This window comes from Lissotriton helveticus, chromosome 9 (genome assembly GCF_964261635.1).
Source record: "Lissotriton helveticus chromosome 9, aLisHel1.1, whole genome shotgun sequence".
Lineage (NCBI taxonomy): Eukaryota > Metazoa > Chordata > Amphibia > Caudata > Salamandridae > Lissotriton > Lissotriton helveticus.
Genome location: NC_136070.1, coordinates 7,247,664 through 7,272,968, shown reverse-complemented (window position 1 = coordinate 7,272,968; position 25,305 = coordinate 7,247,664). Strand labels below are relative to the sequence as shown.

Sequence of the window (25,305 nt, the reverse complement as noted above, 5' to 3'; positions counted from 1 at the left end):
TCAGAGCTGGGATTAGAGCTCAGAGTCTGGTCTTTACTCTCACCTGTAGAGTTCACTCCTCTCAGACCTGGGATTAGAGCTCAGAGTCCTGTCTTTACTCTCACCTGTAGAGTTCACTCCTTTTAGAGCTGGATTAGAGCTCAGAGTCCAGTCTTTACTCTCACCTGTAGAGCTCACTCCTCTCAGAGCTGGGATTAGAGCTCAGAGTCCAGTCTTTACTCTCACCTGTAGAGCTCACTCCTCTCAGAGCTGGGATTAGAGCTCAGAGTCCAGTCTTTACTCTCACCTGTAGAGCTCACTCCTCTCAGAGCTGGGATTAGAGCCCAGAGTCCAGTCTTTACTCTCACCTGTAGAGCTCACTCCTCTCAGAGCTGGGATTAGAGCTCAGAGTCTGGTCTTTACTCTCACCTGTAGAGCTCACTCCTCTCGGAGCTGGGATTAGAGCTCAGAGTCCTGTCTTTACTCTCACCTTTTGAGCTCACTCCTCTCAGAGCTGGGATTAGAGCTCGGAGTCCAGTCTTTACTCTCACCTGTAGAACTCGCTCCTCTCAGGGCTGGGATTAGAGCTGAGGGTGCAGTCTTTACTCTCACCTGTAGAGCTCACTCCTCTCAGAGCTGGGATTAAAGCTCTGAGTCCAGTCTTTACTCTCACCTGTAGAGCTCACTCCTCTCAGAGCTGGGATTAGAGCTCAGAGTGCAGACTTTACTCTCACCTGTAGAGCTCACTCCTCTCAGAGCTGGGATTAGAGCTCAGAGTCCAGTCTTTACTCTCACCCGTAGAGCTCACTCCTTTCAGAGCTGGGATTAGAGCTCAGAGTCCAGTCTTTACTCTCACCAGAAGAGCTCACTCCTCTCAGAGCTGGGATTAGAGCTCAGAGCCCAGTCTTTACTCTCACCCGTAGCGCTCACTCCTTTCAGAGCTGGGATTAGAGCTCAGAGTCCAGTCTTTACTCTCACCTGTAGAGCTCACTCCTCTCAGACTCGGATTAGAGCTCAGAGTCCTTTCTTTACTCTCACCAGTAGAGCTCACTCCTCTCAGAGCTGGAATTAGAGCTCAGAGTCCAGTCTTTACTCTCACCTGTAGAGCTCACTCCTCTCAGAGCTGGGATTAGAGCTCAGAGTCCAGTCTTTACTCTCACCTGTAGAACTCGCTCCTCTCAGGGCTGGGATTAGAGCTGAGAGTCCAGTCTTTACTCTCACCTGTAGAGCTCACTCCTCTCAGAGCTGGGATTAGAGCTCAGAGTCTGGTCTTTACTTTCACCTGTAGAGCTCACTCCTCTCAGAGCTGGGATTAGAGCTCAGAGTCCAGTCTTTACTCGCACCTATAAAGCTCACTCCTCTCAGAGCTGGGATTAGAGCTCAGAGTCCAGTCTTTACTCTCACCTGTAGAGCTCACTCCTCTCAGAGCTGGGATTAGAGCTCGGAGTCCAGTCTTTACTCCCACCTGTAGAGTTCACTCCTTTTAGAGCTGGATTAGAGCTCAGAGTCTGGTCTTTACTCTCACCTGCAGAGCTCACTCCTCTCAGAGCTGGGATTAGAGCTCAGAGTCTGGTCTTTACTCTCACCTGTAGAGTTCACTCCTTTTAGAGCTGGGATTAGAGCTCAGAGTGCAGTCTTTACTCTCACCTGTAGAGCTCACTCCTCTCAGAGCTGGGATTAGAGCCCAGAGTCCGGTCTTTACTCTCACAAGTAGAGCTCACTCCTCTCAGAGCTGGGATTAGAGCTCAGAGTCTAGTCTTTACTCTCACCTGTAGAGCCCACTCCTCTCAGAGCTGGGATTAAAGCTCTGAGTCCAGTCTTTACTCTCACCTGTAGAGCTCACTCCTCTCAGAGCTGGGATTAAAGCTAAAATCCAAGTCTTTACTCTCACCTGTAGAGCTCACTCCTCTCAGAGCTGGGATTAAAGCTAAAAGCCAAGTCTTTACTCTCACCTGTAGAGCTCACTCCTCTCAGAGCTGGGATTAGAGTTCAGAGCCTGGTCTTTACTCTCACCTGTAGAGCTCACTCCTCTCAGAGCTCGGATTACAGCTCAGAGTCTGGTCTTTACTCTAACCTGTAGAGCTCACTCCTTTCAGAGCTGGATTGGAGCTCAGAGTGCAGTCTTTACTCTCAGCTGTAGAGCTCACTCCTCTCAGAGCTGGGATTAGAGCTCAGAGTCTGGTCTTTACTCTCACCTGTAGAGCTCACTCCTCTCAGAGCTGGGATTATAGCTCAGAGTTCAGTTTTAACTCTCACCTGTAGAGCTCACTCCTCTCAGAGCTGGGATTAGAGCTCAGAGTCTGGTCTTTACTCTCACCTGTAGAGTTCACTCCTTTTAGAGCTGGATTAGAGCTCAGAGTCTGGTCTTTACTCTCACCTGTAAAGCTCACTCCTCTCAGAGCTGGGATTAGAGCTCAGAGTGCAGACTTTACTCTCACCTGTAGAGCTCACTCCTCTCAGAGCTGGGATTAGAGCTCAGAGTCCAGTCTTTACTCTCACCTGTAGAGCTCACTCCTCTCAGACCTGGGATTAGAGCTCAGAGTCTGGTCTTTACTCTCACCTGTAGAGCTCACTCCTCTCGGAGCTGGGATTAGAGCTCAGAGTCCAGTCTTTACTCTCACCTGTAGAGCTCACTCCTCTCAGACCTGGGATTAGAGCTCAGAGTCTGGTCTTTACTCTCACCTGTAGAGCTCACTCCTCTCGGAGCTGGGATCAGAGCTCAGAGTCCAGTCTTTACTCTCACCTTTTGAGCTCACTCCTCTCAGAGCTGGGATTAGAGCTCAGAGTCCAGTCTTTACTCTCACCTGTAGAGCTCACTCCTCTCAGAGCTGGGATTAGAGCTCAGAGTCCAGTCTTTACTCTCACCAGTAGAGCTCACTCCTCTCAGAGCTGGGATTAGAGCTCAGAGTCCAGTCTTTACTCTCACCTGTAGAGCTCACTCCTGTACGAGCTGGGATTAGAGCTCAGAGTCCAGTCTTTACTCTCACCTGTAGAGCTCACTCCTGTACGAGCTGGGATTAGAGCTCAGAGTCCAGTCTTTACTCTCACCTGTAGAGTTCACTCCTCTCAGACCTGGGATTAGAGCTCAGAGTCTGGTCTTTACTCTCACCTGTAGAGCTCACTCCTCTCAGAGCTGGGATTAGAGCTCAGAGTCTGGTCTTTACTCTCACCTGTAGAGTTCACTCCTCTCAGACCTGGGATTAGAGCTCAGAGTCCTGTCTTTACTCTCACCTGTAGAGTTCACTCCTTTTAGAGCTGGATTAGAGCTCAGAGTCCAGTCTTTACTCTCACCTGTAGAGCTCACTCCTCTCAGAGCTGGGATTAGAGCTCAGAGTCCAGTCTTTACTCTCACCTGTAGAGCTCACTCCTCTCAGAGCTGGGATTAGAGCTCAGAGTCCAGTCTTTACTCTCACCTGTAGAGCTCACTCCTCTCAGAGCTGGGATTAGAGCCCAGAGTCCAGTCTTTACTCTCACCTGTAGAGCTCACTCCTCTCAGAGCTGGGATTAGAGCTCAGAGTCTGGTCTTTACTCTCACCTGTAGAGCTCACTCCTCTCGGAGCTGGGATTAGAGCTCAGAGTCCTGTCTTTACTCTCACCTTTTGAGCTCACTCCTCTCAGAGCTGGGATTAGAGCTCGGAGTCCAGTCTTTACTCTCACCTGTAGAACTCGCTCCTCTCAGGGCTGGGATTAGAGCTGAGGGTGCAGTCTTTACTCTCACCTGTAGAGCTCACTCCTCTCAGAGCTGGGATTAAAGCTCTGATTCCAGTCTTTACTCTCACCTGTAGAGCTCACTCCTCTCAGAGCTGGGATTAGAGCTCAGAGTGCAGACTTTACTCTCACCTGTAGAGCTCACTCCTCTCAGAGCTGGGATTAGAGCTCAGAGTCCAGTCTTTACTCTCACCCGTAGAGCTCACTCCTTTCAGAGCTGGGATTAGAGCTCAGAGTCCAGTCTTTACTCTCACCAGAAGAGCTCACTCCTCTCAGAGCTGGGATTAGAGCTCAGAGCCCAGTCTTTACTCTCACCCGTAGCGCTCACTCCTTTCAGAGCTGTGATTAGAGCTCAGAGTCCAGTCTTTACTCTCACCTGTAGAGCTCACTCCTCTCAGACTCGGATTAGAGCTCAGAGTCCTTTTTTTACTCTCACCAGTAGAGCTCACTCCTCTCAGAGCTGGAATTAGAGCTCAGAGTCCAGTCTTTACTCTCACCTGTAGAGCTCACTCCTCTCAGAGCTGGGATTAGAGCTCAGAGTCCAGTCTTTACTCTCACCTGTAGAACTCGCTCCTCTCAGGGCTGGGATTAGAGCTGAGAGTCCAGTCTTTACTCTCACCTGTAGAGCTCACTCCTCTCAGAGCTGGGATTAGAGCTCAGAGTCTGGGCTTTACTTTCACCTGTAGAGCTCACTCCTCTCAGAGCTGGGATTAGAGCTCAGAGTCCAGTCTTTACTCGCACCTATAAAGCTCACTCCTCTCAGAGCTGGGATTAGAGCTCAGAGTCCAGTCTTTACTCTCACCTGTAGAGCTCACTCCTCTCAGAGCTGGGATTAGAGCTCGGAGTCCAGTCTTTACTCCCACCTGTAGAGTTCACTCCTTTTAGAGCTGGATTAGAGCTCAGAGTCTGGTCTTTACTCTCACCTGCAGAGCTCACTCCTCTCAGAGCTGGGATTAGAGCTCAGAGTCTGGTCTTTACTCTCACCTGTAGAGTTCACTCCTTTTAGAGCTGGGATTAGAGCTCAGAGTGCAGTCTTTACTCTCACCTGTAGAGCTCACTCCTCTCAGAGCTGGGATTAGAGCCCAGAGTCCGGTCTTTACTCTCACAAGTAGAGCTCACTCCTCTCAGAGCTGGGATTAGAGCTCAGAGTCTAGTCTTTACTCTCACCTGTAGAGCCCACTCCTCTCAGAGCTGGGATTAAAGCTCTGAGTCCAGTCTTTACTCTCACCTGTAGAGCTCACTCCTCTCAGAGCTGGGATTAAAGCTAAGAGCCAAGTCTTTACTCTCACCTGTAGAGCTCACTCCTCTCAGAGCTGGGATTAAAGCTAAAAGCCAAGTCTTTACTCTCACCTGTAGAGCTCACTCCTCTCAGAGCTGGGATTAGAGTTCAGAGCCTGGTCTTTACTCTCACCTGTAGAGCTCACTCCTCTCAGAGCTCGGATTACAGCTCAGAGTCTGGTCTTTACTCTAACCTGTAGAGCTCACTCCTTTCAGAGCTGGATTGGAGCTCAGAGTGCAGTCTTTACTCTCAGCTGTAGAGCTCACTCCTCTCAGAGCTGGGATTAGAGCTCAGAGTCTGGTCTTTACTCTCACCTGTAGAGCTCACTCCTCTCAGAGCTGGGATTATAGCTCAGAGTTCAGTTTTAACTCTCACCTGTAGAGCTCACTCCTCTCAGAGCTGGGATTAGAGCTCAGAGTCTGGTCTTTACTCTCACCTGTAGAGTTCACTCCTTTTAGAGCTGGATTAGAGCTCAGAGTCTGGTCTTTACTCTCACCTGTAGAGCTCACTCCTCTCAGAGCTGGGATTAGAGCTCAGAGTGCAGACTTTACTCTCACCTGTAGAGCTCACTCCTCTCAGAGCTGGGATTAGAGCTCAGAGTCCAGTCTTTACTCTCACCTGTAGAGCTCACTCCTCTCAGACCTGGGATTAGAGCTCAGAGTCTGGTCTTTACTCTCACCTGTAGAGCTCACTCCTCTCGGAGCTGGGATTAGAGCTCAGAGTCCAGTCTTTACTCTCACCTGTAGAGCTCACTCCTCTCAGACCTGGGATTAGAGCTCAGAGTCTGGTCTTTACTCTCACCTGTAGAGCTCACTCCTCTCGGAGCTGGGATCAGAGCTTAGAGTCCAGTCTTTACTCTCACCTTTTGAGCTCACTCCTCTCAGAGCTGGGATTAGAGCTCAGAGTCCAGTCTTTACTCTCACCTGTAGAGCTCACTCCTCTCAGAGCTGGGATTAGAGCTCAGAGTCCAGTCTTTACTCTCACCAGTAGAGCTCACTCCTCTCAGAGCTGGGATTAGAGCTCAGAGTCCAGTCTTTACTCTCACCTGTAGAGCTCACTCCTGTACGAGCTGGGATTAGAGCTCAGAGTCCAGTCTTTACTCTCACCTGTAGAGCTCACTCCTGTACGAGCTGGGATTAGAGCTCAGAGTCCAGTCTTTACTCTCACCTGTAGAGTTCACTCCTCTCAGACCTGGGATTAGAGCTCAGAGTCTGGTCTTTACTCTCACCTGTAGAGCTCACTCCTCTCAGAGCTGTGATTAGAGCTCAGAGTCTGGTCTTTACTCTCACCTGTAGAGTTCACTCCTCTCAGACCTGGGATTAGAGCTCAGAGTCCTGTCTTTACTCTCACCTGTACAGTTCACTCCTTTTAGAGCTGGATTAGAGCTCAGAGTCCAGTCTTTACTCTCACCTGTAGAGCTCACTCCTCTCAGAGCTGGGATTAGAGCTCAGAGTCCAGTCTTTACTCTCACCTGTAGAGCTCACTCCTCTCAGAGCTGGGATTAGAGCTCAGAGTCCAGTCTTTACTCTCACCTGTAGAGCTCACTCCTCTCAGAGCTGGGATTAGAGCCCAGAGTCCAGTCTTTACTCTCACCTGTAGAGCTCACTCCTCTCAGAGCTGGGATTAGAGCTCAGAGTCCAGTCTTTACTCTCACCAGTAGAGCTCACTCCTCTCAGAGCAGGGATTAGAGCTCAGAGTCCAGTCTTTACTCTCACCTGTAGAGCTCACTCCTCTCAGAGCTGGGATAAGAGCTCAGAGTCTGGTCTTTACTCTCACCTGTAGAGCTCACTCCTGTCAGAGCTGGGATTAGAGCTCAGAGTCCAGTCTTTACTCTCACCTGTAGAGCTCACTCCTCTCAGACCTGGGATTAGAGCTCAGAGTCCAGTCTTTACTCTCACCTGTAGAGCTCACTCCTCTCAGAGCTGGGATTAGAGCTCAGAGTCCAGTCTTTACTCTCACCCTTAGAGCTCACTCCTCTCAGACCTGGGATTAGAGCTCAGAGTCCAGTCTTTACTCTCACCAGTAGAGCTCACTCCTCTCAGAGATGGGATTAGAGCTCAGAGTCCAGTCTTTACTCTCACCTGTAGAGCTCACTCCTCTCAGACCTGGGATTAGAGCTCAGAGTCTGGTCTTTACTCTCACCTGTAGAGCATACTCCTCTCAGAGCTGGGATTAGAGCTCAGAGTCCAGTCTTTACTCTCACCTGTAGAGTTCACTCCTTTTAGAGCTGGATTAGAGCTCAGAGTCCAGTCTTTACTCTCACCTGTAGAGCTCACTCCTCTCAGAGCTGGGATTAGAGCCCTGCCTCAAGCTTTGCTCTTTCAGTTCCTTCTTCTTGTATGGGAAGGTGTTGGGTCTGGTGGGTCGTGACTGTATCTCAGGGCTTCAGAGATCTCACCTGACACACCTTGACCTTTGTCTTGCATTTTAGGGTGACCTGGTTTACGTGAACTACGGCGACGTGGATGATTTCCATTACCTGACGCGGAACCTGACGCTGAATCTGACGGGGCTTGTGGCGATTGCGCGATATGGGAAGATATATAGAGGAGACAAGGTAACCTGTGTGCTGCTGTCATGGCGACACTGTCTGTCTGTGGTGCGGGGGTGCTGGGATATGGGGCGACGTGTAAGTGTCCTCGAATTTCCTTTACTATGTCTGTTCCGCTGTGCTACCTGCCTTCTATATGTGCGCCTTCTATATGTGCTGCTCTGTCTTTTCTTCCCTGTTCTATCTTCTCCCTCTTGAACCTGTAGTAACTGTGTGGTCCCAGAGAGCTGCTTGGGAGAAAGAAACCTGAGATTTACACTCTGGTGTGAAGGTTTTGTTGTGCTCGGAGTATCTTTATAGGCTGGAGTTTTGATTAGTGACAGGGACCTAAACGTAGCAGCTGCCCACAAAGTGCTGGGCAGCTGTGTGAGACAAGGCTGGGACCAACGCTGGAGCCTCGCAGGCTCTGCCCAACTGACTGTCTCCTGAGCCTCTCTGGCTCAACCAACAATAATGCGCCTGAGCCCCTTGGGGGCTCTAAGAAATTAATGTGGCCCTCAAAAACCTCTCTGGGCTCTTAAAACAATGTGGGCACTCAAGAGCCTCTCAAAACCCAAAGTGCCCCCACGAGCCTCTCTGGGCTCACAAAACCAGGAAATGCCACCTGGAGCCCTCGTGGCTCTAAACAACAACAGAGCCTCGTGGCTCGAGCCAACTAATGCCCGCTTGGTGGAGTGCAAACATGCCCCTAAGATCCTCCGTGGCTCTGACTTTGCTCTGGCCTGCTCGTTGGAGTCCCACTCGGGGGACTCGAACCAGGATTTGCCCTCGGGCCCTGGGGGGGGGCGGAGACACTGCTGGAGCGGCCCGCTGCCACTCGGGCCGCTCAAGGACTCTGCCCGGGCTCTCACGACCACCAGCGCCCCAACACTTTAGGCCAGCGATGCGGGGGGGGGTGGGCACCGGGAATGTACCCCGACGCCTCCCCCTCCTTGAAGACCCAACACCACGTGGCCCCACTCACCGGGACTTGGCGCGGGGACTCCTCTCCCTTGCTGCTTCCCGAGCCGGCTCCTCTGGCTTCGTCTGGTGCGGCGGCCTCCTCCTCACACGGTCCCACTTCTGGGGCCGGGTACTGGCAGCGGCTTCTGGGGCCGGGTACTGGCAGCGGGCGGGGCTCTCTTCCTCGGGAGAGCCCCGCAGGGGTACCAGCAAGCTTCTCCTCGGCTCCGGGAGTCCTCTCCTCTTCCCAGGCTGCGGGGGCGGGACTTCCGGCCAGGCCACTCGGCAATTGGCCGGCCTGACAACCACTTCCGGGTCATCGCAGGCAGCGCGGCGGCCCGGCAGGGGGACAAAGGAAGCAAATGCCGGGTGGGCACCGGCTCCGTTTACAAGGAAGAATAGATCGAGGTGGGCACTCGATCGGGGCGGACAATGCCGGGTGGGCACCGGCCTCAGAAGATAAAGCGCCCCCAGGCGCTAACAGCAAATAAAGCGCTCACAAGCGCTCGGGGCATAATTACAGCGCTACCAGCGCTAAAAGGACATGAAAGCGCTCCCAGGCGCTATGAGCACAGGTAAAGCGCTTCCAGGCGCTTTAGAGGCCAAAAAGTCCAGCACAAGTCCTCCTGGAAAATGCAGCAAGATGGTGGGGTCAAGGCTGGGCCAAGAGCCAGCTCACTGGGTCTTCAGGCAGGGAGACAATCCAAGTGGCGGTCCTCTGGCCCAGCAGCAGCAGCAGCCCCCTCAGGCAGGATCCTGGAAGAGAACAACCTCTGTGGGGACACAGCCCCATTTTTATACTGTAAATCCTTTGTTCTGGCACAGGGTGAGGGGAGAAACCAGTTGCAGCCGGTTGGTGAGCACTCTTGATGGGCTCAATCACCCTTTTCATTCACTGGCAGGACTAGGGTCATCAGTCGCACCACAGGGGGCGGAGCCAGCATTGTGTGGGGAAAACCCAGCCTCATTCAGGACACAGGTGCACTCCTCCCCAGCCATCAGCATGCTAATCTCACACTCACCACCGGGCAGACCCATCCAGACTTCCTGGAGCCTGGCATGCCAGCCAGCTCCAGCCAATCACACGCCAGCACCTTCGCAGCACACACATAGCCATGTCTAGAAGTGGCACTTCCCCACTAGACACATACATGACGCATACATCATCTTGCAGCATTCAATCACACGAGTCCGCACATACCAGACTCGAGCCTGTACACCCCACGCATCAGGAACTACCAGGGACACATACATTCCCCATGCATTCCTATGGGAGGGCAGCCCTATCTCACACACGCACTCAGGGAGCGCACGCACTTTACACTGCGCCACAGTGAAAGTGCGCAGAGACCCAAAAATCACCATCAGCAGGTCACCATTACAAGCAAAAAGTCTAGGGGTGAACGTGCCAGAAGGGCCAAGTCCAACAAGATGCAAAGGAGGCGTGCCTGACAAAACACCATGGGAAAATATCGGTACCCCACCTTCGTGGTATCATCAACGAGGGGTAGCAATATTTTAAATCCCTTTAACTGTACCTTAACGCAGGAATTTAACGTCTGTTATATTCCTGACTGAGGCATAGCTAACATGGGAGGTGCATTATGGTGATACAACCACAGGTCATATCACCATGGCTATCTCCGTTTTGAGTGCAGCATCACTGGTTTTCCAGCGATGTTGGCCCATTTACCTGGAATATTATCGCCCTGGAGTAACACATTGTTAATAATGCATTACCAGGGCGATAAATTCCAGCGATAGAGGGTGATAAATAAATAAGCGCTAAGCGCGCTTTGCGTTTATTTATCGCCATCCTAGTAAATATACCCCATTGAGACAGAAGCTGGGGAAATAAAACACAATAGACACTACAACTCACACTGATGTACTCTGCCTCAGTACCACACACATGACAAATCCTACCTCTTGTACAATTGGTCCCACAGCACACACAGGGAAAATAATAACACAATAGACACTACAACTCACGCTGATGTACTCTGCCTCCAGTATCACACACCTGTAAAGACTTCCTATTTTTGACAGCGATGACTCTCCCCAGACCACGGTCCCTGGGACCTGTGGGCATCCGATCACCACACTGGGTTCTGCACTTCCTCGTGTTGCGTCTTGTGACAGGGTAGTACTGTTCCCCACTTTTCATTGCCACGGGGCCACAGCCCCCCTGCTTCCTCCAGTGACAGAGTAGTAGTCTTCTCAGCAGTGGTAACGGGGGTACTGCTCTCCCCCCAGTTGTACTCCAAACCCATGCTCACCCACAAGCCAATGCTGGTAACAGCATACAACACACCTTGAGACAAGCTACCTCCCTCCACCCCCATCCTGTTTATGCACAAGAATCGACACGATGGATTCATGAATCAACAACTCAGAGTTGGGAACCTAATACACTTCCCAAATCTGTCACCCCCACTCCCCTTCTAACTCAAGACACGGAATGTAAGCCCAACTCTCACAGAGCTGGTACCTTCAAACTCCCAGACCTGCCTTGCAGCCAGACTCAGCACAGCACAAGGTTTAGGATGCCACCACAAGATGCCATGCAGGGCACATGTCCCTAAGATTGTTACCAAAGCATCAACAAAAAAAGTCTAACTTTAAAAACCATGGCCTCCGCTTCAGCATAAATCTCCCAGTCCACCTGTGTTTTCAAACCAGTGTTTGTAGCGCTGAAGTTGAATTCACCAAACTGTACTGAACTAAGGGGCATATTCTCAAGGACTTATCACCGAGTTATCTGCACTTTAGCGCAGCAAAAGTGTCAAAAGAATTATCGCCCCATCCCCAAGCTGGTGCAAACTGCCGATATCGCCAGTTTTCCAGCGATAGCTTCCGCCAAAAACATGGCCACGGATGAGAGTGACAACTAATGCTAATGATATGCAGAGTAGTTGTTCCCGTGCAAAAACACACAAAAACACCACTTCGTGATATTCCCAACAACCAGTCAGATCTGCGAAGCGAACCAAAAACAGGTGACAAGGCGCGTTAGCAGCAGGGATTTAACACCTGCCTTGTACTGGTGTTAAGCAGGACGACAACCTGCAGTATGAAAGGAAGCCACGCCCAGAGCCACATCTGAAGACCAACACATGTCATAGAGACACTGATCATGCAGCTCGAAGACCCAAGAGGCCCACAACACCCACCGCCATCACCCACTTGCCACCCTGACCACAACCCCCCCCACCCCCCGGACTGCCACCTGGCAGCACAGAACAGGACAGCGAACGTTCCTAAAACACACCAGCTTCAGAGACTCAACGGCGGAGGAAGTCATTGCCCACTACAGGCACAAAAGGACAACCATCCTCTGCATCCTGACCATCTTTACCCAGAGCCTGACAGTACCAACACAGCGGACAACCAACATCCCTAGGCAGACAAAGCTGCTGGCTGTGCTGCACCTGCTGGCCCCTGGTACCTCCCAACCAACAACTGCCAGAGTCGGAGGACTCTCACGGCCAGCCCTATCAAACCTCCTCACACATGTCTTGGATGCATGTCCACAATAGCAACAGCGGGCCCCTGTATCCACACCACACGACAGTTCCAATTCGTAGTGTTTGTGCACAACAAACCCCTGCGCCAGCTGTTGCCAGATGCCGCTGTGCTCCAGATCCAAGCTTGTAGTACCTGAAATGGGGGTGCACACGGTCATGAAGTCCAGTAGTCAACAGTAGTTCAAAAACAGTCCTTTATTACAAATACACCAATAAACAATACGAAAAGCACAGCCAACGCCCAACGGTGAACTTCATCAGGGCAATGTGTGGATCTAAGTAACTACATATGCTGCGGGAACTCTTCAATACAATGCCATACTCCGGAAGTCAGTATTCAGAAACCTGTTAGACAAATGGTGACAATGGTCAAGCGTCTGTATAGTCAAAAACACAATCTGGTATAGTGTATAGCACTTGGATAAACCGGAATGCTTACAGGAAAGACAAATCCTGCACAAAAGACCGTAACAGAAGGACGTGTGGTCGTAACATTTGTAGGAAAGAAAAGGAACGTTATGGTCACCCGAACTTCTGTTACAGTCTCATGATGCAGGATTTCTCATTCCTATAAGCATCACAGTTTGTATCAGCTGGATACCCCTGCACCTTCACTCCACCCACCCAGCCACGAGGGCGCCACTGTGACCGGTGGTGCCTACGTGATCCTGTGCACCTGCTGCACCTCAGCACTGGTCCCCAGACCGGTCTGCCGCCCAGCGATGACTGCCTGCTCCTGCACACCCAGGCCTCAATGCTAACCTGCCGCCACCAGCGTGTCTCCAAGAGGGCCCCCACGTGCTGGTGCAACCTCCTCAGCCGATCGATGGATTCCACGCCACAGGCCCACAGCGCACCCTCCTGTACCGCGCCGCAGAGTCATGTCTGTGCAGATTGTTGCCTTTGGCGTACACTGTGGTCCAGCAGGGCTCACAATTCAAATCGAATCTGGATTGGCAGGACGGCGTATTGAGGCCTACACATCATCGCAGGCTGCACACCCACTCAGCTCTGGTGCCACTCACTCAGTGCACCGCAAGTCATCGCCACATGGCGTTAGGCCAGTGCTGGCCAAAGTGCCTCGGCTGCTACCAACTCTGTGCACTGCAAGTCACCATCTCATGGCGGTAGGCCCATGCCGGCCAAGGTGCCTCGGCTGCCACCAACTCGGTGCACTGCAAGTCACCATCTCATGGCGGTTGGCGCGTGCCGGCCAAAGTGCCCCGGCTGCCACCAACTCTGTGCATCGCAAGTCATGGGCCCTTTATGATTGAGTCTCGTGGTGCGGACGCCTTCATGTCACCTTGGCCTTGAGCAGGTGTGTCTGGCCCTTCTTATTGGCAGGGCCACATGTCCTGTGTGGGTGTAAACCAGCCCTCAGGGAGTGGCTGTAGCATGCTGACAACTAGACCGGTGATGAGCAGATCACTACAGGGAAGACCTGGGACATGTAGCGTTGTCATCCCCCCCTGTAAGCGTAAGTGGAGTGGGCTGTCCTGGCGTATGGAAGTCCGGCGTAGGGGTGTGAACAATGACCCTGGGGCTCTGGGCGTGGTTCCATTCTGGGCTGGACAAGAAAGTAACTAATGCGTGTGTCTGCGTTGTAGTGTCGGCACCACCCGGACCGCAATCTGCAATGTTGCACCCTGTGACCCAAGTCCCACAACATGAGCAACATGGACGTAAGGGGGAATCACTGACCCTACATTCATCCATACTTTCATACTTGAATGATCATAGACATGACACATCTGTGTGAATTAGAATGTTTAATGCACATTCAGTGGAGTGTTGCAGCTGGAGCAGTACAGAGCCAAGCAAACCCCCCTTTACATTGTTGGGCCGTGGAGGGCCAGCCAGAGCCCTTCAGGGAATGACAAGTACATCGGAAGAGGAGTACGGTCTGCAGTCTGATAGCTGTGTCATTGGTGACCAAACTGAATATGGCCGTCCATGTTGAGGTCCAAGGGGAGTGTCACAGAGTGCATCGGGGGACAGTGGAAGGTGATGATTCAGAGGTCAGAACCAAGCAGAAACAGGCCATATGGCAGAGATGAATGCTACTTCTTCCTTCTTACTAGCAAGGCAGAATCATCCGCATCTTCATCCTCTGATGTTTCATGTGCCTCACGTGTGGGTGGTGGTGTTCTGTCTCCCACACTGTGTGGCACTGACACTTCAGGGGTGGAGATGTGGATGTCGAAGCAGCAGCAGCATTCATCTGCGCCTGGCCTTGTGGCAGAGACGCCATTATGCGGATCTGCAGGGCATGGTAGATCCCAGCTACCTCTCGCTGGTGTGCAGCCGTGGCAGCCATTCTTTCCGCCTACACCCGCTCCATGTTCTCCATGGTCCTTCGCATGTGTTCCATCTCCCGGATGACACCGCTGGAGCTACTTTGAAGCTACTCTGACTAGACAGTTGTTCTTGGCTCAGAATCATGACACCAGCGATGTCATCCATGGATCGTTGGAGAGCATGGAGCAGACTGTGGGTTTCCGTTAGGGACAATAAGTGGTCCCTGATGGGAATTAGACACCCACGTATGGCATCTAGTTTGGCTGCCAGGAGGTCGAACCCTACACGCTCCTGTTCAGCCATCTTCTCCTGGCACCCTAACACACGTCGTTGGAAGGCCATGTGTTGCTCTTGTGGGTCCTGGGAGACATGGGGTGAGGGCTGCTGGATGCAGCTGGGCTGCCCTGCTCCTGGAGGTGAGGTGCCGATGCTGTCCATGAGCTGTTGGAGGGCTTTGGTGTCGAAGGTGGGGAGGTCCTCTTCGTCATCAGTGCAGAGTTGTTGTGTCTGTTCTGCAGGAAGTGTTGATTCTCCCCCAGCAATGTGAAGGGGAGATGCAGATTGACATTTTGTTCACTTGTATGTTGACACATTGAACAAGTTTACATACAGATTGCAGGACAATGTACACTGTGACTGTTTGGGAGGAGCTGCCTATTTGATACGGGACAGTGGACATTTCGTCAACATCACAGATGTGTGTTTGTACTTGTACATCATGATCTCACATGTCCCTGCTACGCCAAATGTGATTTGCCAATTCCTACACACAAGCAGCAGCGGTTGTGTCCTCTGTTCTGTTGTGAATGTGTTGCAGTTTGTACCACATTGTTGTCAATGTTGATGTGCTCTGCTTCTTATGTGTGTGTGCTGCATTGTGGGAGAGTCGCCCCAGCAGCTCTGATTTTGCTGGCCCTTATCCCTTTCAGGCAGTGTACCGTTGACTTCTGTGCTTATACAGTGCTGAGATGTTGCAGACTTGGGTACATTGGGCTCTTTGTGGGATTTGGGACTCTTGGGCATGGTTTGTCCGCAGATGTCTTGTTGACGTCACGGGTTGTGGATGTGTCAGTGTGACCTGCTCCTATACGGATGTGGTCCACACTCAGCCACCTCAGTGTCGTGTCGTGCACCATGTCATGATAATTGGACTGCAGCCATGCTAATCATCATGCAGTGTCACTTGCATTGTCAGTGTGGGTCACAGACCCGCAGCGTTGCTGGGTTCAGCACCTGTGCATGGGTTTGTTGTGAGATTAGTGATGTGTAGGAGGGCCCCCTCGGGCACATAGTCGACGGGGGCCTACCTGCAGTTTCTATGTGTGCTGCAGTGTGCCAAGAGGATCAGGGACAAGATCCAGAGTCATTGTGGGTGTGCACTGTGCTATGCTTAATTGTGCATCTGTGCCACTGTGCCCATCTCCCCCGTCCCCCCAGTCTCTGGTCGATACTCACCCTGTTGCTGTTGTGTCCGGTCAGGTTGAGCAGTGTCAGGTCCCCCAACTCCTGCCACCGTCTCCCCACTGATGACGGTGGACACCATTTCCTCCTTCTCATCCAGCTCCTCCTGTGACACTGGACTCCCACCTCCAGTCTTCATTGCTGCCTTCTGGTTGTTGGCGAGTTTGTGCTTGGTTTTACGGTTCACGTCATTCCAGCATCTCTTGACCTCTTCCATTGTCCTCCTCAGCACTCTGATTGCATTCACCTTGGCCACGATTAACCGCCATAATCCCTTTTTTGTCGCCATTGACACATTGGAGGTGACAAACAGTTGTTGATGGTATTCTATTACCTCCGTTATCAGGATCCTGTTTTCCTGTGGACTGAACTGCGTCTTCTTCTTCTTCTTGTCCTTGCCCTTCCCTGACCCCGAGGTCCTGGCCTGGTCCTCCGGGGGGGGGGGGGGCTTGTGGTGTTCTGGTCGTTCTCTGTTCCTGCTCCGGCTACCTTCATTGTGCTTCACAGTAGTTTTGTTTTTGTTTGTGTTTTTTTTCTGCTTTTATAGTGATTTTTCCCGCCTGACGTGTGTGAATTGCAGGCCTGGCACAGGTTATCACTGATTTTGTCATTGTGGTTGGCCCATTGCTACTTTTTTCACATTTGGGTTTTGATTTTTATCGCCGTCCCAGAAATGTTATCGTGGACATTTGCCGTGTTATCGGGATACTATGGCATATTGCCACTGTGTTGTGAATACAACGTTAACACTGAGTTATTTTCCCGAGGACAGACGCCAATAAGAAAAATTGTGTTAACCTATTTTGGCGATGATTATCGCATGTTCTTGAGAATATCCCCCTAAGAGTCACAAGACCAGTGTCACCGGCACTGTGAGATGTGTCCCGTTGCACTAATACTAGTGCTGCGACTATGAGAAGTTGACCTGATGTATGATGTCCACAATTCTGTGGGCACCTTGTATCAGTCCAAACAATCCCTTATGGTGGTGGTTGTAAGTCAACCTTAAAAGACAAGCTATCCTAATGGTAGCATGGACTAAGCAGCCTTCAGGCTAAACTCAAGAGGGCATGTGAAGCCAGCTGTTTTACCATATGCAATCCTGTAATATCAAATGAAAGGACACCACACAAGTTATATATTATAAAAATATATGTATTTATTCTCAGAATAATCCCCTGTACTCTTTATGAGTAATGAAGCACAAGCGTTTAAACAAAAGCACAGTTTAACATGTGAAAGTTGCAAGTTTATGGATAGGGCCGGTGGCCACTCAAACCATATATCAAAAAAGTGGTATAAGTATCACTTTACGAACAGTGGTAAGGCTTTAGGCCTTGGGAATCGCTGGGGCTACACTGGACTAACAGCAGTTAGGACGGGATTAGCCCGCGGGAATCGGGTGCAGCGCTAAAAGCACACGCATGCACCAATGCAAAGTCAATGGTGCGTAAAAGTTACAAAGTTACTGTTTCAGGAGTCTTCCGACTGGAATAGAATTACCACACTTTAAACTAGGACACTAGAGGTGTAAACCACTACAGGAGCACCGGCGTTCACGAGTTACCTCACCCACAGGAAGCAGGTGCATAGGTGCCAAAGTGTGTCGGGTTTCGTCGTGCAGTTCTATGGAGCCTGAAGATGAAGATGCTGCAGGCGGCCAGGAGAGAAGAGTCCGGTTGGATCCAAGGGTGGATCGAAGATGTATAGTACCTGAAAGCAGAGGGGACAGAGTCTGGGTCACTAGCCAGTGACCAGGAAGGAACCAGGAAGGAACCAGGCAATGTCGGGCGCAATCAGGTGGTTGTCGAGAAGATTGTCTCCGCTGCCACGTGGACTCGGGGGCATCGAGGATGACCAGGGTCAAATAACGAGCTGTCCCACGAAGGCTCTCGCTGTCGGCGGTGTCGGCTTCCGGATTGGAGTCAACAGGCCTTGGCAAAGGCAACCCACGCAGGATTGGAAGATTGCTTTTTTCTTGGACCAGCAAGGTCAGAGGGGTTGCTCCTTTTCAGGGGAGCGAGGGCCAGTCTGAAGCACCCAGACTAGCAGAGCAAATTCAAAGGTTCGTCGGTACTGGGGCCACTAGCCAACGGGCAAGCGACCGGACCAATGCGTCGAGCAGGAAAATACAAAAGGGACCCACGCAGCACTCGGTGAGTGTGGAGGGGACATCTTCAGTGCAAAAGCTGCTCAGGGCTGGGGCTTCTCAAACCTCAATACACAGCTTCGAGGAACCCTCGGGAGCGGCTCGGTCAACACTTTGTAGTTTTTCCAAGATGGCCGTCTCCACGCTCCACGTCACCTCCACGGGTCTCAGATTCGCTCGGACTGTGAATCGGGCTGTTAGGAGTAGAGGGAAGCTGGTTTTGTTGTTCTCTGTTGCTCGAGTTCTGGAGGGAACTGCAACAAATCAAACCGTTGGGCGCTGGATGGTGCCTGTTTGCACAGGGTGGTCACTCCTTGACCACAAGGGAGATTCTTCAGTCTTCTACGTCGAGTAGGATGTCGAAGGGTCCAGAGTTTCGTTTCATAAGTTTCAGTCAGGATAATCTGAGGTGCATTGGCACAGCTCCTACCTTTATTCCAAATCAACGGGCTGGATTACCTGCTTGGTCCCTCCTATGGGTGGGACCCAGGAAGGGGGTGGTTACACCCCTTTCCCTGTGTCCAGTTTCGCGCCAGAGCTGGGGCTGGAGTGCCCCAGAACCGGTTTGACTGGATTTTGCCTGGGACACCTTGTGCGCCCCAGGCAGTGTCTAGTTTCATTCAACCCTCCCTGCTCCAATCCACTATCTCCCGTCTGGGGTGGTGTAGCACCTCCCTGTGACAGGAAACTCTTCGACCAAGCCTCCCCTGCCAGGTTTCGGTCAGCAGCAGGTGGTCAGACTCGTGTCTGTGGCAGCAGCATCCATTTTGTGATGCTGAGGCTCTGGTTAGGATTAACCGCGTTTTAAGTAAAGTAACATGTCTTCTCCCTCTAGAAGGGTGGAATGCTACCCCCGTCGCCAGAACTGGCGAGGGGGTAGTATTCCAAAGTGTATGACACCAAACACGACATGTTTTGATAAAGCCAAACCAAAGTAAGCAATAACCGCGAGGATTATAATGCACTTAAGAGTATATGGTATGGCAATATCCTGGGACAGCAGTAAGGAAATGGTTCCGAACGCTGCAGACAGGCTCAGCTCATGCTAGAGCACCATCTCACATAAAACCAAGCACTCTGCCTCCAGGATTGTTAAGGCCTGCCATAGGAGTGACTTATAGGTATATATGTGTCCAGATATAGGTTTAGATATAGGTATACTATATCTAAGCAAGGGGTGATTACACCACCTTTCCCCAGCTGAGTGATCAGCCAGTTGTGTCGATTTAAGTACCAGCCAGGGGTGGCAAAAGATATGCTGCAGCCCCTGGTAGGCCTTGGATGCACATATGCCCTGAGCACCTATAGTGCACTGTACAGGGGCTGATAAGGTGTCCAGTACCAAATTGGTGATGTACCTATAGTACATGGATATTAATTTAGAGAGAGAGCAGCAGGCTGTGGGTCTGATTAGCAGGCCCACAGCCGCATTAAGTCGAAAACCAGTGAAGCAAAAAGCAAAAATTGGGGTGACCATAGGATAGCAGACCCTACTCTCCTACAGTGACCCTTCACACCCCAGAGCTTGTGGTGTACTTGAAACCCACAGGGATGAGTTGCACATTCTGACCGGTGCCACAGCCCCCCACACACACAGGAGAGGAAAGACCACTGGCAGCAGCTGAAGCACGTGACACCAGGGTCCCGCCATCTCCACTGGTGACTCCACACAGGAGCCTTCAAAGATGCAGCGTCTCAAGGCGCCTGCTAGTGCTAACCTTCCTGAAAGAGCCTGACGTATGAGGGGAAATGAATAATCCAGCGGCTTCCTGCTCCGCCGGCCACATAAATACGCAGGTACCACTTCTGAACTTCTCATGTTCGGTCGACACGTGTTCATCATAATCGTCATCAAGAACTTTATTTTGGTTCCCAGAGCCATAGAAGCAGGGCTTTAAGTGGGCCGGGTCTCGCCGGTGCTGAGCACTGGCAGTTTTTCAAAGGGGCCTCGAAACGGGTCTCTATCGGGCTCTGTTTTGTGCCCTGACACAGGCGGTCCATTTTTTTCTGGACTGCAGTGACCGCAGGCACATCGATGTGCGCAAGCTCACACTGCTCACTTTTCCCTAGTGGAGAAGTTACGGCATGACGTCATGCCAGGTGAGCCTTGTAGGGGAGGGGGAATCCTTTTAAGAGTCACTTTCCCTCTGGATTTCCCTTCTCTTTTTTAAACTCAGGAGCTGCAACATCGTCGTGGTGTCACCAGGGCTGTAAGTGGAAGCTTTTTCAATATTATATACAAGTCATAGTTGCTGCTTATTTATCTTATGCCACTAACAACCATTGGCAAAGCCAATAGTCCTGACTTCTTGTAGGTATGATGTTACTTGTTGTATCACATGTCTGGATGTAATGACAGAAAGAGCAAAATACGAGTCAGGCAGCACACCAAGCTTATGTGTTTTTAAGGCACGTCCTTAATTCCATTGGCCACGCCCCTCTGAGAGACCCCCAGTTTTTTCATCTCACATAAAGCCCTACATAGAAGTACACATACGAACATATAAGAACATAAAAATATTAGCAGCTCACGAAGGTACAGAATACAATGGCACAATGGCTACATTAATTAAAATAAGACATAGGAAGACAACGTTCTAGACAAATATGGTAAATAAGTTTAACCAGTCAGCAAAATCCTCGAAAAGGGTTTTAATTCCATTTATTTCCAGGCCATGGTTCTTACAGAGAAGACCTAGGCCCATATTTACCATGTAGTTGCGTCACACTTGCACCACACAATGGGGTGGCTGCGCAACGCAACTACTAAGTGCAATTTATCAAGCACGCAAAGCCATCTTGCGTGGATTTGAGTGGTTTGATAAATCCAAAGATACGCAAAGCAGTTCAATTTGTTGTGTTGCGTTCCTCTGCCTCAGGAGGCGTTCCATGGGTGGAGCGCGGTTGTTCCCACGCGACGCCCATAGATTTCGATGTATTCCCAGACTTAACATAAGTGGTAGACCTGGAATGCAACAAAACTCTTACGCACCGTGGGGGAGGAGACACATGTTTATTTCTCCTCGTTTTTTCCTCCTTCCATGTGTGCTGCATTGTGCAGTTCACATGGAACGAGGAGAATGCCTGAAGGGATTGTGGTTGTGCAGGAAGGTGCCCCCTTCATCACTAAAACAATCCTGCTTACAACGCAGGCACCCTTGCACCCTGGTGCCTGCATTGGTGCACGGCTGCAAGGTTTGTGCGCCAGCGCAGGGAGAAAAGACAGGAATGTGCCGTACAATGCTAACCGCGAAACAATCCTGTCCTTTCCCTGTCCTGCAGCGCAGGAAGGTGGCTCGTGCGCTGCGTGACTTTTGGATGAACAGGCTTCTAAATCTGTCCAGAGGTTACATAAGCCTTAGGGGTGTTTGAGCGCAGGAGCGTTTCACCGGCAAATGATAAGCCTGGGGCCTTAGAACCAGCCATTAGTGGTGAATGGTTTCACAGTTCATCAGGGAAGAGATACAACCATTAACAAACAAGAAGAGGGCCTGTCACTGGACACATCCCTGACGGACTCCTCTTCCGGCTGAGATGTCCTCCGTGGTTTCCACTTCTGGCCCCATCTGACCCCCATTTTGCCCAGTACCTCCCATATGTTTGCCCTCTGGACTAGATCTAAGGCAGCTCGCAAGTCTACAAGTGAGACCTGCTGATCCATGTCTGCGGACTTCCATTTTACAGTCAGTAACCGTAGGGCGTGGTCAATCTTTCTAATCTTGGCCTTAATCCTAGCTTGGAAGCATCTTGCTGTCAGATATCCCTGCCCAGAGTCTTGTGAGAATTTGCTTACTATAAACCTTCTGGATATTATCAATAAGATATATGAGTCGCTAAGTAGCAGGGATATTTCTAGCTCCTTTCTTGAAAATCGGAATGATTTCAGCTCTTTTCCAAGAACTGAGACTTGGGGCTCCTGCAGATATAGCGTTTGACAGACTATTTATATACGGTCCTCATATAAGTGGTTCGGAACAATATAAGTCAGAGGGGTCTGGTCAAGACCAGGCGCTTTCCCAACTTTTTTGGCTTGTATTGCATGAAGGGTTTCTTCTAACAGGAATTCTTCCAGCTCTCTCTTTTCTTCTTCGTTTGCACTATAGGACATAGGATCAACATAATTGTAGGAAGCTGGTTTAGTATATGGTGCTCCCTTATGTAAGTGTTGCACCTTGCACTAATGCAGACGACCCTTATGGTGATTTTAGGAGTCTTAGACAACCTTGGAAAGCTCTCTAAGTAGTAGCTGTGACAAGCAGCCTTCAGGGTTAGTCCAGAAGGAGTGTAAAGCAGCTTGTTTTATCAGAACATAATCTTATGGTGTAGGTTAAGTGAAAAAGAACCACACAGTGTAGTTATAAAAACATGTATTTATTATGAATACTTACTAACACACTTGTACTATCTCCTACCCAGAGATATAATCAGAATACACACAATACTTTAGTAATAGAACATGTAAGTAGCAAAAATACACAGTGGTCTCCAGGGGGAGACAACACCATATACTAAGAAAGTGGAATGCCAACCACGACCTAAGTCAAGACTGGACCCAGAAGACTTAGAAGAGCCGGGACCCAAGGAACCACCCGAGGTAAGTACGCAGGAACCCCACGGAGGCCGTGTGCAGAGTGGGAACAGGACCGCGTGCTCAATACAAGTCAATGGGCTAGTCGCACTTGCGGAGACCCTGAAGAAACCAAAAGAAAGATGGAAGGTTAGAGAGTCACCCCACCTGTGGGTATCCCAGGAACAAGAATACCTACACCAGGGAAGCCGGGTGCATAGGTGCGAAGTAAAGTTGAAAACGGCCATAGGCCACAACGGAGTACTTCAGTGACGATGCTGCTGGCGAAGAAGGTGAAAGAGTCCGGTGGAACCCAAAGGAGGATTCAGGAAGAGAGGTACCTGCAAGCAGAGGGACCAGAGTGTAAGCAACACAGGAGTGACCAGGAGGCACGGAAGACGAATGCCCACCGATGTTGAGGATGCAGGAGAGTTGACGGTGCCCTTGAAGTTGCAGCTGTGTGGACCAGGTCACGCAGAGGACCAGGAGCTGTTCAAGAGCTGTCCCACATCGGGTGTCAAGAGCCACAAGGTCAGTGTCCGTCAGGAGCACCAACAAGCCTTGGCAAATGCAACAAACACAGTATGCGAAAAAGATGCATTCTCAGTTCCCAAAGCGAAGTCCAGCAAAGTCCAAAGTTTCTAGATGGTTGAAGTGGTTTCAGATCTGAATCTGTCCCACAACAAATCTAAGGAACCTCCCACAGGTAGGCCCTTAAGTACACTAACAAAAGGGTTGGGGTGATTCAGTGGTCCCTCCCAGGGGAGAGGTCACACAGAGGGGAGGATACTCCCATGTCCTTTGTCCAGTTTTGCACCAGAGTGGGACCAATGACTCCCTGAATTGGTTCCAACTGGAGTATGCAAGGAGGGCACCAAATGTTTCCTTCAGAGCAGTCCAGTGGTGCTGGCAAGCTCTCCCACCCAGCCCCAATACACTAACCCCTGTCTGGGAGGTGGTCACAACTCCCTGTAAGAGAAACCTCTCGTTCTGCCTTCCCCTGCTCGAGCTTGGCTCAGCAGCAGGAGGGCAGGAATGTGTCTCTGGCCAGCAGCAGCCCTAGCTTGCTGTCCGGTTCTGGAAGATTGGTACTGGAAGCACTGACGGCCTCCCGGAGGAGCTTTACAGTGCATGGAATCATACCTTCCACACCATTTACGGTGTGGAAGGTATGTTTCCAACATGCTTGATACCAAACACGACAGGGTTCGTTACAGTCAGTTAATGGATAGCCATTGTGTAATGATGACCCATGGCCACTCTATATATCGTAATGTCCGATGCACTTACAACCGTGGAGAAGGGACTCTGAAAGTTGCTCTGGTGTCCTGCTCATGCAGCGGCACCCTCACACTTATAACAGAGCACACTGCCTTTAGGATTAAAAGGCCTGCCTTTAGGGTAGCTTATAGGTTTTCAGTGTAGAGACCAGTAAAAAGTGTGGGGTGACCATGAGCGCATATCCTACTTTCCCACAATTATCATCAACACATGGCGATTCTGAGTAAAGAGATCAAAAACACGCTACCCACTCACCAGGCAGTGTCTGGATTTCTCGATGAACATGATCCTTGCGCCCTCCGTTTGTAACTAATTGTCAAAATCCCTGCCATCTTCTAGCAGATCCTCCCAAGTTTTATTTTCCTACTTGGTCTCGCAAGGTTTGACATGAATTGCTTACCTTTGTCTGCATGCCATTATGTTGGTGCTAACCTTACTTTCTATAGCCTTAAAAATGCTGTGTGGCCTCTCTGCAATCATGGTTAAACCACTGATGCATTTTAAGGAAATATTTTCAATTTTTAATGTCTTTCCGAAATAATTCTTTCAGTCTGAGACGTGATTCTTCGTGAACAACTATGGTCTGAAAGATTGTACAATCCTGATCTTCAGGTGAGGCTAATCGTGCACTTAGAGCCTAATTATGAGTTTGGCGGTCTTGGAGCGGACCACCATGCCATCTCCCTGCTCCAAGACCGCCAAACCCGTAGTCAGCCCTCCCGCTGGATTGTGAGTTGTAGTCCAGGCGGGCAGTCCCACAGCTGTGCCTTTGTAAGGCTCATAGGAGAGCCTTAGAAAGGCACTGCACGGACAGTGTTGTGAATTTCTGTCAGTGCAGGAACAGGGGCTGCAAAAATGCAGGTGGGGCACAACATGTACCCCCTGCATGCACACCCATGCACAGAGACAACAAGGAGCCCTGTAGGGCCCCTTTGTTTCCTCACCGCCAGCAGTTTCATAGCGTGAGAACCTCTGTGAGACCGCTGGCAGTGAAGAAACTGGTAATATGCTTGGCGGTGCTGTAGCGGCACCGGCAGAATATCACAGCTTCACACCGCTGTGCCGGAGCTGCGGGATTAGGGATCCCCAGCAGTTGCGGCAGTTGCGGCAGTGCTGTGGTGGAACCATCACCATAGTTGTAATACGGCAAGTGGATCACCAGTGTGGCGGTCCAGGGACCACAACCATAGGTTCGGCAGTCCCATGGACCACGAAACTCATATTTAGGCTCTTAGGGGCATATGTATGAAAATTTGAAATTGCGATTCTCAAAATGCGATTTCAAGCGAATCACATTTTGAGAATCGCAAAATGCAATTGTAAATAAGAAAATCGCAACATTTTTGCGAATACCAAAATATCGCAGAATTCCTTTGCGAACTCGATATTAGCAATTCCTTAATTGCGAATTCGCAAATAAGGAATCTCAAAAATAGAGAATCTGCAATTCAGGTGCAGCTTGATGATATCACACCCAGGAAGTGTGACTGCCCATGCTGTTCCTGATTGCCTGAGGCTGTGTGAGAGGCTGAGAGGAGAAGCAAACCACTTTGGACTGCAACT

General features: G+C 50.7%; 1 protein-coding gene across 2 annotated transcripts in view; it reads left to right on the top strand.

Moving 5' to 3' along the window:
• Positions 1 to 25,305, top strand: part of LOC144780849 (putative N-acetylated-alpha-linked acidic dipeptidase) — a 327,400-nt gene that overhangs the window by 71,552 nt on the left and 230,543 nt on the right. For both annotated transcript variants that reach the window (XM_078659345.1, XM_078659344.1), the window contains exon 3: positions 7,398 to 7,523. In XM_078659345.1, the coding sequence (XP_078515471.1) occupies positions 7,398 to 7,523 (126 nt within the window). The remainder of the gene's footprint in view (positions 1 to 7,397; positions 7,524 to 25,305) is intronic.